Source organism: Struthio camelus, chromosome 25, assembly GCF_040807025.1.
Source record: "Struthio camelus isolate bStrCam1 chromosome 25, bStrCam1.hap1, whole genome shotgun sequence".
Classification (NCBI taxonomy): Eukaryota; Metazoa; Chordata; class Aves; order Struthioniformes; family Struthionidae; genus Struthio; species Struthio camelus.
The window spans coordinates 6,324,359-6,339,897 of NC_090966.1; the positions used below are offsets into that span (position 1 = coordinate 6,324,359).

The following is a 15,539-nucleotide window of genomic DNA, read 5'->3' on the forward strand; positions in this document are numbered from 1 at the left end:
CGCGCTCCCGCCCCGCCCCTTCTCCCCCCCCCCCCCCCCGGCCTATTTAAGGGCGCCGCGGCGCAGGCGGCGCCCAGAGGCAGCGGCGGCCGCCGGCGGGAGCGAGCCCAGCCATGAACCCCAGCTGCGCCCGCTGCGGCAAGATCGTCTACCCCACCGAGAAGGTGAACTGCCTCGACAAGGTGAGCCCCTTCCCACCCCTGTGTTTTGGGGTCCTGACCCATCGTGGGGCGGGGAGCATTTAATGGGGTCTGTGGGGGGGGCTGGGGATGGTTTGGAGTCGTTGGGGGTCCCCTCGGGGTCCCCCTCAGGCTCTGTTTGGGGTCTGGGGTCCCCTCGGGGGTCTCTGTGGGGTCCTCTTGAGGCTCTGTGTGGGTGTGAGGTCTTTGAGGGGGGGTCCCTGTGGGGCTGCCCCTGTGGGTGGAGTGGGCTTTACAGCCCCACAGTGCCACCCCTGCTGTCCACCCCCCTTCTGAGGGCCCTGGGGTCCTCCCCCATATGTAAGGGCTGAGCCCTGGGGGCCCTGCTGTCTCCTCCTGCTACGGCCCAGGGACCTGCTCACCTTCCCTGGCTGTGGGTCAGGCCTGGTTGGGCCATCCTGGAGGCCAGAGCCCCATCGTGCTCTTTGGGGTGGCCCTGTGGGGCTGAGACCTGGCTTCCTTCCAGCCCAGCTCGAGCCATGGCTGAAGGTCAGCGGTGCTGGTCTGGAAGTGGCACCCTCAATCTGTGCAACTTTTTTTGTTGTCATCACTTGTGCCAGAGTTTGGGGATGGGTGTGTGGGAGCCCTTGCAGGCAGGGTCAAGGGCTCTTCATACATAATTAAAAGGTAGCTGTCTGAGCTTCAGAGGGATCGGTGAAGGAAGCTGTAGCCACTGCTTTGTGGAAATGCAGCTGGGTGTCTGAAGAGACAAAATGGAAAGCAACAGTTAATGCTTCCTCTTGAAGCTGGGAGTCTCATCTGTTTTGCATTAGTTGAGCTTTTTTAATCTTCAATTCCAATTGATACTTCTCTGTTCCAGAACTTCAACTTTAGTTTCTTGCGCTGCCCGCCTTAACGCGGTGTGCAGGCGCTTTAGGTCTCTCTTTTGAGAGTTTCTTCCAACAAAAAGGAAGCATAAATTAAACCCATCTCCTTTGGTGCTGGAATTCAGGTCTTGGGTCTGGTGGTCAGGCCTGCAGATGAAAAAAGCACTAGTGTATTGATCCTCTCTGCTGTACTCTAGCTGCTGCCTGTGCTTTATAGCTTTAGAAGCAATCCTTTGGGAACTCAACTGTCCTGGATAGTTGAGATGGTCTCCTTCCCCCTCCTCTTCCAGGGTTCTGGGAGGACTAGTTTAAGGACTAAAAAAAGTAACTCAAAGAATGCATGGATCTCAGCAGCAGCATTCCTGAGCTTCAGCAGACCCTATTGCTCACATTTTTAACAGATGATGTTTCTTTCTTAACTTGGGAATTGCTTAAAGCTGAACTATCAGTCCTGTGTCCCAGGAAGCATCCTGATCGTTCAGAACAGTGAAGTGGCTCTGTCTTCTAGAGCTCTTGCTGACCTCGGGTAGCTTCAGGGTATTTGAGTTGTAGATAATTAGAAGGGCTGTGGGGCTCTCTGCTGCTTATTGTGCAGTCAGTATTTGGGTGCTGTGCTACTTCTGAGCTGGCAATTGTGCATTGCCATGAAGGCATGACTAATGTGCATCCCGATACTGCCCATATTCTGGCTATCTGGGAGCTAGTGATAGACTACAGTGGTCGTTTCATACTTTAGAAGGGTATTTTACCTCTCTTGAATCATTGTGTGGTGAGCTAAGGTTTAGCCCTCTAGCTAAGTAAGTTCCCCCTGCAGGCCTGTATTAATCCTTACTGGGGCCTGCAGCTGTTGTGATGGAACCTGGCAGAGCCTGTTCCCTTCCTATAAAAGCAGGGGATAAGCACAGTTTTAATAGAGTGAATGTCCATCTATTACGCTTTACCCTGAGCAAAGTCCAAAGGGCAGTTCTGGCACTGTTTGCATAAGCACTGCTAGTGCTTCAGTTGAACCAAAGGCAGCAATGGTGAAGGCCTCCTGAGAAGGCAGGTGTGTAAGTCAGTGCCACTAAGCTTTCCATGGCTGTGCTGATGTGCTGACAACCTGATGTGTTAGGTTTTTTGCCAGAGTGCCTTGGTGGATAGTTTGGGGAAGTCCATTCTGCTAAGATTCTCTTCTGAGATGCCCAGCAAATGAGGAAAAGCTGGTTCTTTATCAGTCTTTACAAATGTAGTACAACAGCTAGAAGGGAGATTGCGCTGAAGGCTCAAAGCGGGGCGAATCTCAGCCTCAGTTCTGCCTCTTAATACTGGAACTCTGACTTCTTTTGTGTTGTCACCTTGCAGAAGTCAAATTCTCGGCTGGGACTCCAGGAAGTCCATATTATCCATCTGTTGCCTGTTCCCTTCCCCGTCCCTTCTTGACTGAGTCCTGTCAGCTCTCCAGATAAGATATCGTGTGATGTGGGTGACTTCCGCTGTGGAAATGACATGTTCTGTGCTGCTCATAACTGGAACGAGTGTCACATGGCTTGGTGGCTGTGGCTGCAAAAGCCAAACTGTAAACCTACACCCAGCTGATATTGGGTGACTTTCTAAAACAATGAATAGAAGTTAAGCTAGCTATTACAGTGATTAGTCCTGATGAAGAGTTTGTCTTCAGCCCAGGTAGTCTCTCCTTTTTGTGTTGTCTCCTAATTCTTTGAGTCTCAAGTGATATTCACTCCCTGAGACTTGCTTGCAGGTGTGGAGTAATAGCTTCACTTGGTGGAAGGATATTTTGCAGCTATAAAGGAGCTATAAATGGATACACTGGTATGTACTCTGGCTGTGAGGCTGCTGCAGGTGGCCAAGTTGCTTAAATAACTACATCTTTAGAAGAGCAACCTGTTTGGCTTCTAGCCAGCTTGCCTCTATAGAAAAGTATGGCCTGCTGAGACATGGAGTGGATTGTACCATGCAGTTGTACCTATGATCTGCTCCAGAGGTTCAAAGCACTCCAAACTTCGAAGTGAAAAGGACAGGCGTTAATATACTTGTGAGAACTTATTTGGAACTCGTCCTCTTTCTTTGGAGCATTGCTAGAGGGTGAGCAGTAGCATTACTGGAAGCCTACGTAATTGCTGTTCATCTATGTCAGTCGCATGTTACAGCCTCTTTTCAGTGATGATTTAGATTCTTGGATCTAGTATTAATGCTGTCAGTGGTAAGACAGGCAAAGCTGAGAGGCAGTGAAGCCTAAAGGTAGAGGTAGTTCTCCTCTCCAGGTACCATAGGAGTCTGCTCAGCCTGCTGAGAAAGCTTTGCAAGAGCCAAAGGACAGAAATGCCTTGGCTAAAAATGCCTTAGCCAGTGTGAGGCAAGAATATTCGTATATTATTCTCTGGCTGAGGGTAAAGGCTATCTGAGTCCAGCTCTTTTGCTAATGCTTGTTGTCGAAGCTGTCCCTGGCTGGGTGACAGCACCAGGCCTTGCCAGCTACTCCTCGGCTCTTGGGAGATGGGGTATTCCCTGGAGGAAAAGGCTCAAGTCATGTTGCCTTCCAATTTGTCTATGTATTTATAGTGGTATGTCTTGTATTTATGCACAGCTATTACAGCAGTATGAATGGCTGACAAGCTTGAAGAGAAATCTGTTAATTACCTCTAATGCATCAGTAACTCAGCTGAAAGGCTACAAGTTTCCAGATATTTAGATGCTTAAAGAAATCTAAAGACGTGGCTGTTGATCTGCCTGTTTTTAGAGTCTGAGAGCTGGGGAAGGGGGGGGGGAATGATCCTGTGACAGCTGCCTAAGAACTAGGGAGTGAAAACAGCAACATGCTGGTGTGGTAAGGAAGCCCCCTTGCACTTGGTTGCTGTTAGCAGAAAGTTCTGAAGGACCTGGTAAAGCTGGAGGAAGAACAAATGTGTTGCTCTGAGCAACAAAAATGAGGCGGTTGTCCTGCTCAGCTGACTCACAGCCTTATTGAGCTGCAGCCTTGTTTGCGCACGAGGGTGCGGTACCTGTGGGCAGGTCCTGCAAGGGCTCAGACTTGGCTCCTGCTGAAGATAGTCTCCCTTCTGCAGAAAAGCACGGAACCTAATCTGTAGTGGTAATGGTAGAAATAGGTTTTTAACGAGCTTAAGACTTCCAGCAGGGTGGAAATCATAGCAACAACTGCCAGCTGTTCTCCCTGAGTTTGCTGACTGCATGTTAAACTTATTCCTGAATCAAAGTCCTAGGTGTCACATGACATGCTTGTTGACTCTAATCTACTTGGATGTTGTGTGATGCTGATGTGGCTTTTAACTTCTTCTCTCCTTAGGTTTGCAGAGCTAGTGCTGGGTGGCTTGTATGCTTGGCAGGTGTGGCTGTGCAGGGGGGCTTGCTAAAGGAGGGGGGGTCAGCTCAACTGTGAAGTGCTGGGGTGGAAAAGGGGAATCCTAGGGCAAGAGTAACTTGCCTCAAGTGAGTAAAGATGTTGCTTCAGGCTATGCTTTCCCTGTTGCAGTGCCCTAGTTCTGTTTCTACCTGTGCTCCTTCCTTTCTGTAGTGCCTTATCTGGTCCCTGGGCTAGTAACATCATACCCTCTGGGAAATCTCTTGCTATTGCTGCCTGAGGAAGTGAGAAGGTCTGACCACTTGGTGACTGGCAGGCCATCCGCTTTGGACTGCAGGGAGTCCAGTGGCTGTGCAGGCTTGTGTAACTGCTCAGTAGCAGCTCCGAATGCTCCCTATAGGGCTTCTTCCAGCCGAGGAAGCCACTTGAGTCAGTCAAATACTCAGTGGAAGCACTTTCTTTAAGAATAACTCCAAACACCAGAGAACTGTTCTTTAGGGCTCGTTAGATGTTGCAACCAATAATGTTGGGTCATGATCTGAATTTCAGGGGGTATCTATTAGTCTTAAATTTGAGTGTACTTAACTGGTAAAGGGAGCAGCCTTGCTGCTGTAAGGCTTGTGTTCAGACAGCAGACCTCAGCTGGGGTGTGGGGTAAACCTGAAGCTGCTATTCAAGAACTCTGTGGGAGAGGATGCAAAAAATTGCCGTCGCCACAACTTCAAGCTAGCAGCTCATCTTGCTTATTGTTGTCTCCCTAGCTCTGCCCTGTTTAAGGATGTAGTGCTGGTGAGGAGGTCATGGCTATTGACGGCTTCCTGATGGGGAGAGGGAAGTCGAAATGTTCTTGGGAACCTTGTGTTATTCAGGATCATAGGGTTTTGTGAGATCTGGGATTAGCCACCCAGCTCAGCAGGTAGAAGGGTAGTAATTGTTGTGAAGACCTTTGAGCTGACAATGCGAGACTACTGTCGGCTTCTCATGAGAATCTCTTTCCCTGTCTTTGTTTCCTTGGCTTGGTGTCTCTGCAGCCTCACCTGACCTGCTCTTCTGGCTATCTCTTGGCTAACATCAGCAAAAAACCTAAAGCAGCAACTTTGAAGGCTTTAAGCCACAGCTGTTAATTCAGTTGCTGACAGTCTCCTGCTCACAGGGTTTTATCTTGTGCCTCTTTGAGTAGGAGGTTTTTCCCTGTCCTATATCTGGTATAGCTCAATGAATCTCTGATCTGCAGATAAGAAAACAAGATGCTGCTGTAATACTGAGTCACAAATGTTGCTGCCCTGTTCAGATAAGCTACGTAGCAGTGGGACAATATTACTTAGATCCTAAGCTAGTAAGAATATTGTCTGCCCTCTGGGTTTTGCAGGTGTTGTGGATTTCATCACTGACTCCTGTAGGCTGTAGGAGCCACTGAATTTGAGTTGTGGAAAACAGGGCTGTGTCCTGTTAGAATTGCAAGGCACTCCTGTTAATGATTCTCTTGTCTCTGTTTCCAGTTCTGGCATAAAGCATGTTTCCACTGCGAGACCTGCAAGATGACCCTAAACATGAAAAACTACAAGGGCTACGAGAAGAAGCCGTATTGCAATGCGTAAGTCTGCTACCTGCTCTGGTTACCGCAGAGAACGAGTTGGGCCTGTCACTTGACGCGTGAGCCTATGAAATGCTGTAGCAGTTGGGCCCACCTCCCTTGCAGTTCTCTTAGATTTCAGGATGGGAAAACTGGTGCTTAAGAGGGGAGAATCCTGACCTTGCTCTGGGGAAACAATCTTTCCCCTTTGCTTTACAGTATTTCCTGGGAGCAGATGTGAAGCCCTGACTGAAGGCCTTGCACAAGCTAATTAATGCCTCTGCCACAACGGTGAACGTTTTCCAGGCTTAAATGCCAGGTCATAGCCACTGTTTTGGGTTCTAGCTTGGGCAGACACAGGGGTGGATACAATTCAAATGCAGGCAGCATTTACATGGAGTTTACATTTGAGTTCCCTTAAAGAAGGGAAAATGAGAAGGTGCTTATACCATGCTAACAGAATACAACTAGCTAGGAACAGAAGTGCCTGTTGTGCAGTGGGGATGTGTGAAACATGGGCATCTAACTGAAGCCTGTGTTCTGCTGGGGTGTTGGGGTCATGACCAAGTTGATTAATGCTAATCTAGTGGCACTTGCCCTAGATGGTGTAAAAGTAAATGCCTTTGTCTTGGATGCAGCTCAAAGGTAAGAACCTTCTCTCCTGAGCAGAGAATGGGGAAGATGGAGGTAGAGCTGGGTAGAATGAGAGCAGCTGGCTGTATTGCACCTCAATTAGCTTCCCCTGATCTTTCAAGCTGCTTATGAATGATGTGTCTTCACTGGCTCCTGCAATTTCCTCCTCCTGTCAAGAAGGACCCTTAACTGTACAACAGTAGGAGATCTCTGCTGACAAATAGACTTTTTGATCTGAACAGTAATGGATGATTCAAAGTACTCAACTCTGAAGCTATGTTGTTACTCTGGGAGACCTTAAATGTGACATGCAGCACTGAGTTTGTTTAGACAGGAAGCTTTGCATTTAAAAAAAAAAAACTTCAATGCTGCTTTTGTCTTAGATTTTTTTTCTTTAAAGTCCTCCTTAGTTCCTCTGCAATTGATGATCATTGGAGTTTGGAACGCTTAAAAGCCACTTCAGTTAACTCATTTGTCTAAGTTAATGACAATAGCTTTCTAGTTTTTGCTGTTGTATCATGAAAGCTAGTCCCTGCTGAATCCATAGGTAAGTAGAACTCGATGCTCACTTGACAAGTTTCTTGATGTCTATAAAGCTACTTTGTAGTAGGAGATCTTTGTAGCTGCTGCTTATACATTGTCTAATTTCTTTTGAAGAATTTAATACTACTTAATGCTTGTATAGCATGTTCCTTTCACAAAGTGCTCTTAAACATTAATCCTGGCAATGTCCTTGTAAGATGAGTATTAACTCTATTAATGGATGAGACGGGATAGAAGAAAAAGTAGCAAGACTCCCTCTGTCATCTAGTGTCTTAGCAAAACTTCCAACTGTTGCAGCTTTTCTGTACTATAGTTGTTGCTGATTCCAGAAACCGATTGTGACATGTCCAAGATAGTTGAAACTTCTGTGATCTGGGATGAGACTTGTTAGTATTGGCTGTGTGATGGGATCTAATCTGAGGTGCAGGATGGCAGTGAGGTGGGATGTAGCAAATAACTCCTAGGAGTTCTAAAATAGTCTAGGTATCTGTTTCCAAAGCAAAACTGGAAACTTCATGGAATAAGAGTAGTATGTGTGTGGCAGGGGAAACATGCAGTCTGAGTCTCTCTAATTGGAGAATGACAGCTCTCCAGCGTTTGTACTCAGACTATCCAGGTCTCTAAAACTACTTTTGTGACCGACCAGCTTGGGGTCCGTGAGCTTGAGATTCCATTCCAGCAAAGCTAAAAGACCACGGATTATGAGTACAGGGCTCCTACAGTTGGAGCCCTGCATGATTTTTCATCTGTCTTCTATCTGGGTGGGGAGAAGCTAGTTGTGAGCAGCAAGACTGCTGGTAGCTGCCTGTAATGAGCTGACTCCAAACTGGACAGGAAGCAGGTCTACTCCCCCAAATACTGAACACAGGGCCCTTGAGTGGATGCTAGCTGACTGTTAACTGTTTTGGAGATGTTCCTAAAGTTTCCTTGCCAGGTAGCTAGAGGAAAAGATAGGATAAGGCATCTTTCTAACCATGATTTGCAAAGGGCTGCGGGCTTTGGAGGAGATAAGACACCCTGAGCGCATCTTAGTGTCCTGAGACAATGTTGTCTTCTCTAGATCAAGTGCATACCACTTCTAGATCAAGATTCTCTAGATCAAGTGATACCACCTTTGATAGTGAGCCTGCACTGAGGATTGGATGTCCCTAGTGCTGTCTGTGGCCCTAAGGATGGGCCTGGAGTTCTGTTCTTGTGCTGTCTCCCTTCCATGCTGGTGAAAGGGAAGTGGGATAATAATGGGAAATTCCTGAAATTCCAAGGAGTGTGCGCAACCCTCAACCCATCTCAGTTTCTCAACCCCCTCTGCTCAAGAACTCCCTTTGAAGCAGGCTTGCTGTCTTAACCCTTTAGTGGCCTCCAAGCCTCCCTGAAGAGGGCAGCTGTCTGCCTTGACTCTACCCAAGGTAGTCCTGGATGTTCCAATTGTGGGTTGAGACCTACCTTAAATGCTTTGTTCTTCCTACCTTGGGTGGCCATGCCTTCAAAAGTAAAAGGAACTGCGGGGAGGGGGAGCGAGCTCAAATTTGTGGGCGCGTGAGGCCTGTCTCTGGCAGCTGCAAGCCCCTTGCCTGCTGGGGGGAAGCTATGCAACTGCAGTGCCCAGTCATGAGGTAAAGCGAATCTACAGCCAGGGAACTTGGGCTTGGTTCCTTCTCAGCTGCTGTCCTTGTAGCTGGAGCATGTGACTGCCCCCCCCCCCCCCAAATATTCTGGGAAGGAAGAAGCTGCCAGGCAAAGTGAGTGCCTCTGACATGAGGATAACCCAGAGCTACCCAGAAGGGGCCCACCCTTTCCAAACAGCTTTTACTGATGCTAGAGCCGAGGGGCAACATATTCTATCAGCTTGGGGGGGGGGGGGGGGGGAATGGGAAAGCAACGTTTATCCTGGCAGGGAAGAGGCTGCTTTTCTGAACATGCCTTAACACAGGGTCTCCTCTGTTTGAGCCCTGGCCTTCTGCCAAATTCCGAAGTCTTTCTTCAAGAGAGCAGTAGGAAGAGGGCTGGGCTTCCTCCCTATCTGACACTACCCAGCAGTAAATCTGTGAAGCCTTCCAAGATGGTGGATGCTTAACTCTGCCCTCTTGACTGCTGGGCTTCCCCACTGAGTCAGGGGCTCTTTATCTCTGCAGTAGACAAGATTGTCTTCCTCAGTGTTCCTCCATTGACTTTAGCGAGGTACTGGGGTGGCTGTTTCGTTGGAATCCCACACGAAGGTGGTGCCTGCAACAGTGCTGCAGTGATCCTTGCTGCTTTGATCTTCTCTCCCTCCAGAGTACCCTGGCAACTGGCAGCTTCATGCTTTGCTTAGGCATAGTTGCTCATCATGCATCATGAATTAGTGCCTTGAAAATCCTGTCTTGAGAGTTCAAAGCTGTATACTTGGTTTAGGGAATTGGCAGAGGCATTACTGGACAGCACTGCTGCTTAAAATGCAGAGGAGCTCACATACGCCAGGGTGCGTAGCTCTGAGTTGGGGCAGAGTGCGAGCAGTATCCGGGCAGCACTGGGTAAGAGTCTCCTCTCCCTACCATAGGAGCAGAAGATCTCTGCCCTGGCTTGGCTACAAGATTGTTCTGCTTGTGTCCCTCCAGAGGGGCTGTCTAGATGAAACCCAAGGCCAGACCTCACTTTTTGGCCGTGCGTTTGTCTGAATTCATGCTGATATAAACACAGTTGTCCTGTTGGATGCATCTCAGCTCAGAAAGCCCAGCTCTCGCTCACACATGCATCTCCTACGCTGGAATCCTGCTGCTGAAGCATGGCTAATCAGAGGGGTTAGGTTGTCACTCTGCCATGTGCACACCCCACAGTGCTAGTTTTTTAAACTTGAATGCTGCAGACTAGCTGGCAGGAAGTTAATGGCCTACTTGCTCAGCGATCCCTCCTCCCCCACCAAGAAGACATAGCACTCCTGTTGGTGGCCTAGCCTTAAAAGCACAGCATCCTTTGAGCTTGCATGATGGAGATGATGCTGTTGGCAGAGCCCTTCCCGCTCACCTTTGCTGTAGTCCTGGCTCAGCGGCCTGTTATTCCAATACTACACACAGAAGGAAAACACTGCGCTGCTGTTCTCCGCATCCCCCCGCCCTCATGGGAGGACTGCCCTTTTTTTGCTGCAAAGAAGGGCTAACTGATATGCAAGACTGCCAAAAATCTCACGTAGGTGTGTCAGAAGGGTCGCTGTTCCCTCCATCTGCTGTGCCTGTGTAACTTCAGTATTTCTCCAAGCAATCAACTTGGCAAAGAAGCCACACCCAACTCTGGTTGTCGTTCATGCTGAACGTGTCCTGGGGGATCAGGACTTGTGGGCCTGACGTTCCTCTGATACTGACTCAGTGCAAGCAGCTCTGCAGCAGTCCTTGCCTAGGTCTGCCTAGCAGTCACACGCTTGAGTAGTGCCCGGGCACTGGTGGCTCTGAACAGGAGCCATAAAGCCTTTAACTCCTGGTAACAACCCTAAGAACCTCCCTAGCAGATTTCTCAACAGTAACTTGATCCTCGCCTTTCCATTCAGAGTAAGTTGTTTGATACCTCTGGGGCTAACTTCTTGCTTGGAAAAAGTTAGCAAGTGGCAGGCAGAGCTGCTCTGAGTTTCACAACAAGCCAGTGATCTGTTCTTGGCGTTCCTTACCGCTCCATCTGGTAGCTGCCTACTACATTAATGAAATGATCTTTCCAAGTTTGGGGGGGGGGGGGGCAGGAAGGGAAAGAGGAACAACTGTGTTGCTGGGATGGAGTCCAGGTGTTTATCCAATGCTTTATTTGTGCTGAGTTTCTGGATGAGAATAACTGTCTTTCTGTCTCCGTGTACACGCTTTGCATACCGTGGCGCTCTGAACAGACACTGCTCTTTGTCTCAGTGTAAATGAAAGCTGGCCTTCCCATATGTTGTTGTGGGGTGGAAGACCCCAACACACATGGCTTTGAGGAGAGACAGAGGAGCTAGGGAATACTGAATACTTCTGTTTTACCACTGGTGATGTTTGGGGAAAGGCCTCCTAATCCCCTCTTGGGGAGAGGGGCATCCAACATATGGAGAAGCTTTCTTGATGTCACGATTTACTGGTTGGAAGGCTGCAAGGGCTGGAGGAGCCTCTTGAGGGTAGAGCATCTGTTCCCTAAAGTGTTTGGGAGTGACTTACTCCAAGTGCTGTCTGTATACCTGGACTTCATGGAGAGGCCTCTCACAGTTCATGCTACTGCTTGAAGCTTCTAAAGCAGCTTATAGAGAAGGATTCTGGATTTCTAGGTCTCTGCTACCCTCTGTCCAGCCCATCCTCTGGTATTATCTGCTCTCCATGACTGGTTTCTGCCTGCAGTTAGCAGTAGGCATCACTGAAGTTCGGTGTCTGAAATGGGAACTTTGCATCCCAAGCGCTCTTTACTGGGTAAAGATAATCTGCCTTGTCCACTCTCCCCGCCCCCTTAGTAAAGCAATCCAGATGGTTTGAGGGGCAATGAAGTATAAAGGTAAGTCTAGTCCAGTCAGTGTTCAGTGCTGTTGTCACTTCCTGATTCATAATGCTACCAAGCAGTTTAAATCATTATACCCTATATACACAATGCAAAGCATTTGTAATAAAGCCTGTGCGGAACTGGGGGGCATGAGGGGAAATCTCCCTGTGACTCTCTGCGGGTTACTACCTCCTCTTCCCAAGCTTACCCTGTGTTTGCATGCTGCTCTCCCACAATAGCCCAAGGCATTTTGTGCCTGTCTGCCCACCTGGTAGATGTGGACAGTGCCCAGCCTCTCCTGGGCTTAGGAGGGGAATGCATGCTCCTGCTTCACTAGCTCTGTAGCTCAATCTGGTATAACTTGGGCTATCTATAGATGTTGTCCTTAGAAGTTATTATGGCCCACAGTCCAACTGTCTTCTGCCAGTGCTGCTGCTAGTCACTGCCCTGGAAGATGGTACAAGGGCTTAGTCTGGTTTTGCAGCAAGGTTTTCTTAGCCTGTGTGTTGATCTCACTGAGAGGGCAGACTAAATAAATGTTGACTTTCCTAAACTTGCTTATCCATGCCTGGGGCCAAAAAACCTTGTGGAAAAAGCCAGCTCCATTGCAGTGCCCATGCTGTTCCCCTAAGTAACCTCAGGTTCTGGGTAGGGGCTGTCGGTCCCAGCTCTCGTCCTGGCTCTGCCAGGAGCTGGGGCATCTCCCTGCGGAAGGAGGGCTGGACAGGCCCAGCTCTGTGCTGGGCCTGAGTTGTGGGAGGGGGAGCAAGGGGAGCCATGGCAAACAGCTGTTTCCAGAAGTGACTTCTGACTTCACAGCTTGGCAGCCTCTGTTCTCCTGTGTTCACTTGAAATCTTTCCGTTGTGGATTAAAGCAGGTTTTTGAAAACAAGCTGCTTTTTACTTAGGCAACATACTGCTCTGCAACACCCTCTGGCAACTGCTGGCAAAGCCTTTGGGAGAGGGGGTGAGCCACATGCTGCCTGTTCTCAGTGAGAGCGAAGCTGGCTGAGTAAAATACTTCTCCCTGTTGTTGTCCTACGTTGAACGCTGATGTGCTAAGACACTGAGGAGGACTATGATGAGGGGTTTTGCTTTCATCAAAGCATTGTGGGATTTCTGCCCAAAGTCACTCGAACTTTGCAGTGAAACGCTCCTGCTTCCTCCTGCCCTGTGTTAGTCTGGCACTAGTACACTGGGTGGACAATAGGGGAATCCTTGTGAGAAAGCGTCCCACAAGGTTGTGCTCGGAGTTCCTTTATTCCGATGCAAGTTCTGGGTAGGCTGTGAACAGATGCTTGGAGAAGGCAGCAGCTGTACACGTGGAGAGCTGGACCAGCCATCTTGGCAGCCTCTCCCTGAAAATGCTGGAAGGAACTGAAGTCTTTCTCTGCAGCCTGATCTTTTACAGTAAGCTGTTTGCAGACCCTTTGCAAAGTGAAGGTGGCACTTCTTTTCTTATTAAAACAAGAACGGTTTATTTTTAAAGCGTGTCCCCAAGCATCAGCAACTCTTTGAAAAGCAGGATGTGAACTCATGGCTCTTCTGGCAAAGCAGAGTCTATTACTTCCTTTGTTTAACTCTTTTTTACCAGAGACTTGAGACTGCTGTGCAGAGGTGACTGTCCCCTCTTGGATGTTGAAGATATACAGTCTCTTCCCCATCTCTGCCATATTTGCATCAAAAATACTGTTAAATCTGTACTGCTGCTTTCTGGACAAGTCTGCTAAAACACTTGCTTAAAGTGTCGTGTTACTTGACTACAAACACTACTGAGCTAGAGGTGATTCTTCCAAAACTCAGGCATATCACACGTGATCTACAGCATAAACTAGCCTTTCCCTAGGACCAGATACTCGATTCCCCATCATGCTGAAGAGAGCGAGTCTGGGTCCCCTGGCTCTCAGACTTGCCCTTCAAGGTAGCTTTTTATAGAGCCACATGGACATTGCCATGCTCTCTTTATGGCAGAAGTTTAACTATGGCTTCCTAGCTTGTGAGAAGCTACGGGGGCAGGAGCAGTCCAAGTGCTGCCCCTTAATTTGGCTCCGCTGGCAGAGTGGGAAAAGGGTAATGCTTCTTCTAGGAGGCAGCTCTCAGAGGCAAATGTTGCTTTTATGGCAGCACTAGGGAAGTGATGGGATGCGAGTGCTCCGAGATTCGCATTGAACTAGCGTTGAAGTCAGCGGGGCGCATCCTTTACACTACTGCTCTGCGTCTGGGAGGTGAAAGTGCTGCGTAGATGTCTTCTGACTTGCAGGTCACTGGGAAACTGGGCTTGAGAGGCTGATAAAGGCCTGTTTCTGACCGCTGCATGGGGAGTAGGGATTCTATATTTGGAGTCTAACACTAGGTTTAAAAGCAGCTTTCTCTCTTAGGCTTGCCTGTGGGCTTGCTGCTATTTCTTATGACTGTTAAGTAAATTAAGCAAACTTTTTCCAGTGGCTGGGTGAGGATTTCCATAATGACACTAGGGAAAATAGTAAGACTAGCTAGAAAAAGGCTGTTGAATGCACTAAGCAAACCGAACGTTATCCCATGGCAATCATAGGGCTTGCTATTAGCAATGGGGTAAAACTTCAGGTGGCTTGGCATTGAAATGCTCTGATAACGCCTAATACGGGAGCTAGACAGAATCTATTTGGCCTGAGAAGACTTGATTGACCAGATTTAACAGCACAACACAAAATGCCTCGTCTCTCACTGCTGCAGCTGAGCCAGCACAGCGCTCTTTGGAATATTTTGCCAAAGGCTCGTACGCAGAATCTCACTGTGGGCCATAAAGCTTCTCCCTCTTCTGCGGAGGAGTTGCGCGCATTGGGTTTTTGTGGGTTTTCTGGAGGTGGAGAACAGCCACCTTCTCTGTAGACAGCACCTGTTGCATTAAGAGGTATTGCTATAATTAAAAAAAGGGGGGGGTGGGTAGCAGAAAGCGCCCTGGGCTGTTGTCTCCAGCGAGGCCGGAGAAGTCCTGCCTGAGCGGGAGGCTGCCTGCTGCCAGAGCCCGGGGCAAGGCAGGCAACCTCTGAGAAGTGGGGCTGTTTCTCTGCTGGCGTTGTGTTCCTGTCCTTGGCTGATTATTTGATTACTTTTGTGGTGTATGAAGGCTAGGCAGGCTTTTCCTAATATCGCTTCTGACGGGTGTATTCATCCTGGATCCTATGGAGCCGCAGATTGGAGGTGGTTTTTCTCTCTTAGTCCTTAGCGAGGATGCGAGACCGGCAAGAAAAGATGCTGCCTTGAGCGTTGTGACTTTCCTTTGTCACGTGTCCCTCTGCCCCACATATCCGTGTGCCGTTTTGCTTAATCTGACGGCAGCCCCCTGTGGTGGAGGATTGGGCTGGGGGAGGCATCCCGTTTGTCTGATTCGTTAAAATCTAATCAGGCATAGGATGGATGCCAGCAGTCACCGCTATAAGAGACCTGAAGCACGAGGCAAATCCACTGGCCGTCTGTCGGCGCTACCCCGGAGACCAGCGTGGCAGGCTCCTTTCAATCAGTGGCACTGTGCTGTTAAAATAATCTGTCTGCCTTGCTGATAAAGCTGCTGTAGAGACACCGAGGGCGCGACGAGCTGGGAGGTCTCGGCATGTGCTCACCCCTGCAGCCATATCTGGTCTCTGGATCCCTCCTGCTTCCTGGCCTTATAACTACCCGCTCAGCTGCTGCAAGAGCGTTGCCGGCGTTGTGGAGCACCAGGCAGATTGCGAGATGTCAGCACGCTCCGCGTGGCTGAAACTTGGCTCCTTCCCTGCTTCCTCCCTCCCAGCGTACCTGTACCCTTGGGCAGGGAAAACGCATGGTGTTTCTCCTGCCGAAATGGAAGCAATGTGTTTTGATCCCGAGTTGCTGTGGTATCAGTCAGAAGTAGGAACCAGGAGAACCTCCTCACAGGTAGCTTGAACGGGTGTTTTGCCTGACTCCCGTTTGTTCCCGAAAGGTTAATATTTTTGTCTGAATAGCTATTACTTAGCAGCAGACTTTACACA

The 15,539-nt window shown here is 48.9% G+C and overlaps 1 protein-coding gene across 1 annotated transcript in view; it reads left to right on the forward strand.

The window, feature by feature from the left end:
* Positions 1-46: 46 nt before the first annotated feature.
* LASP1 (LIM and SH3 protein 1) overlaps positions 47-15,539 on the forward strand; it is a 40,432-nt gene continuing 24,939 nt past the window's right edge. The window contains exons 1-2 of the mRNA XM_068918925.1: positions 47-182; positions 5,843-5,937. Coding sequence (XP_068775026.1) covers positions 114-182; positions 5,843-5,937 — 164 coding nt within the window. The 5' untranslated portion in view covers positions 47-113. The remainder of the gene's footprint in view (positions 183-5,842; positions 5,938-15,539) is intronic.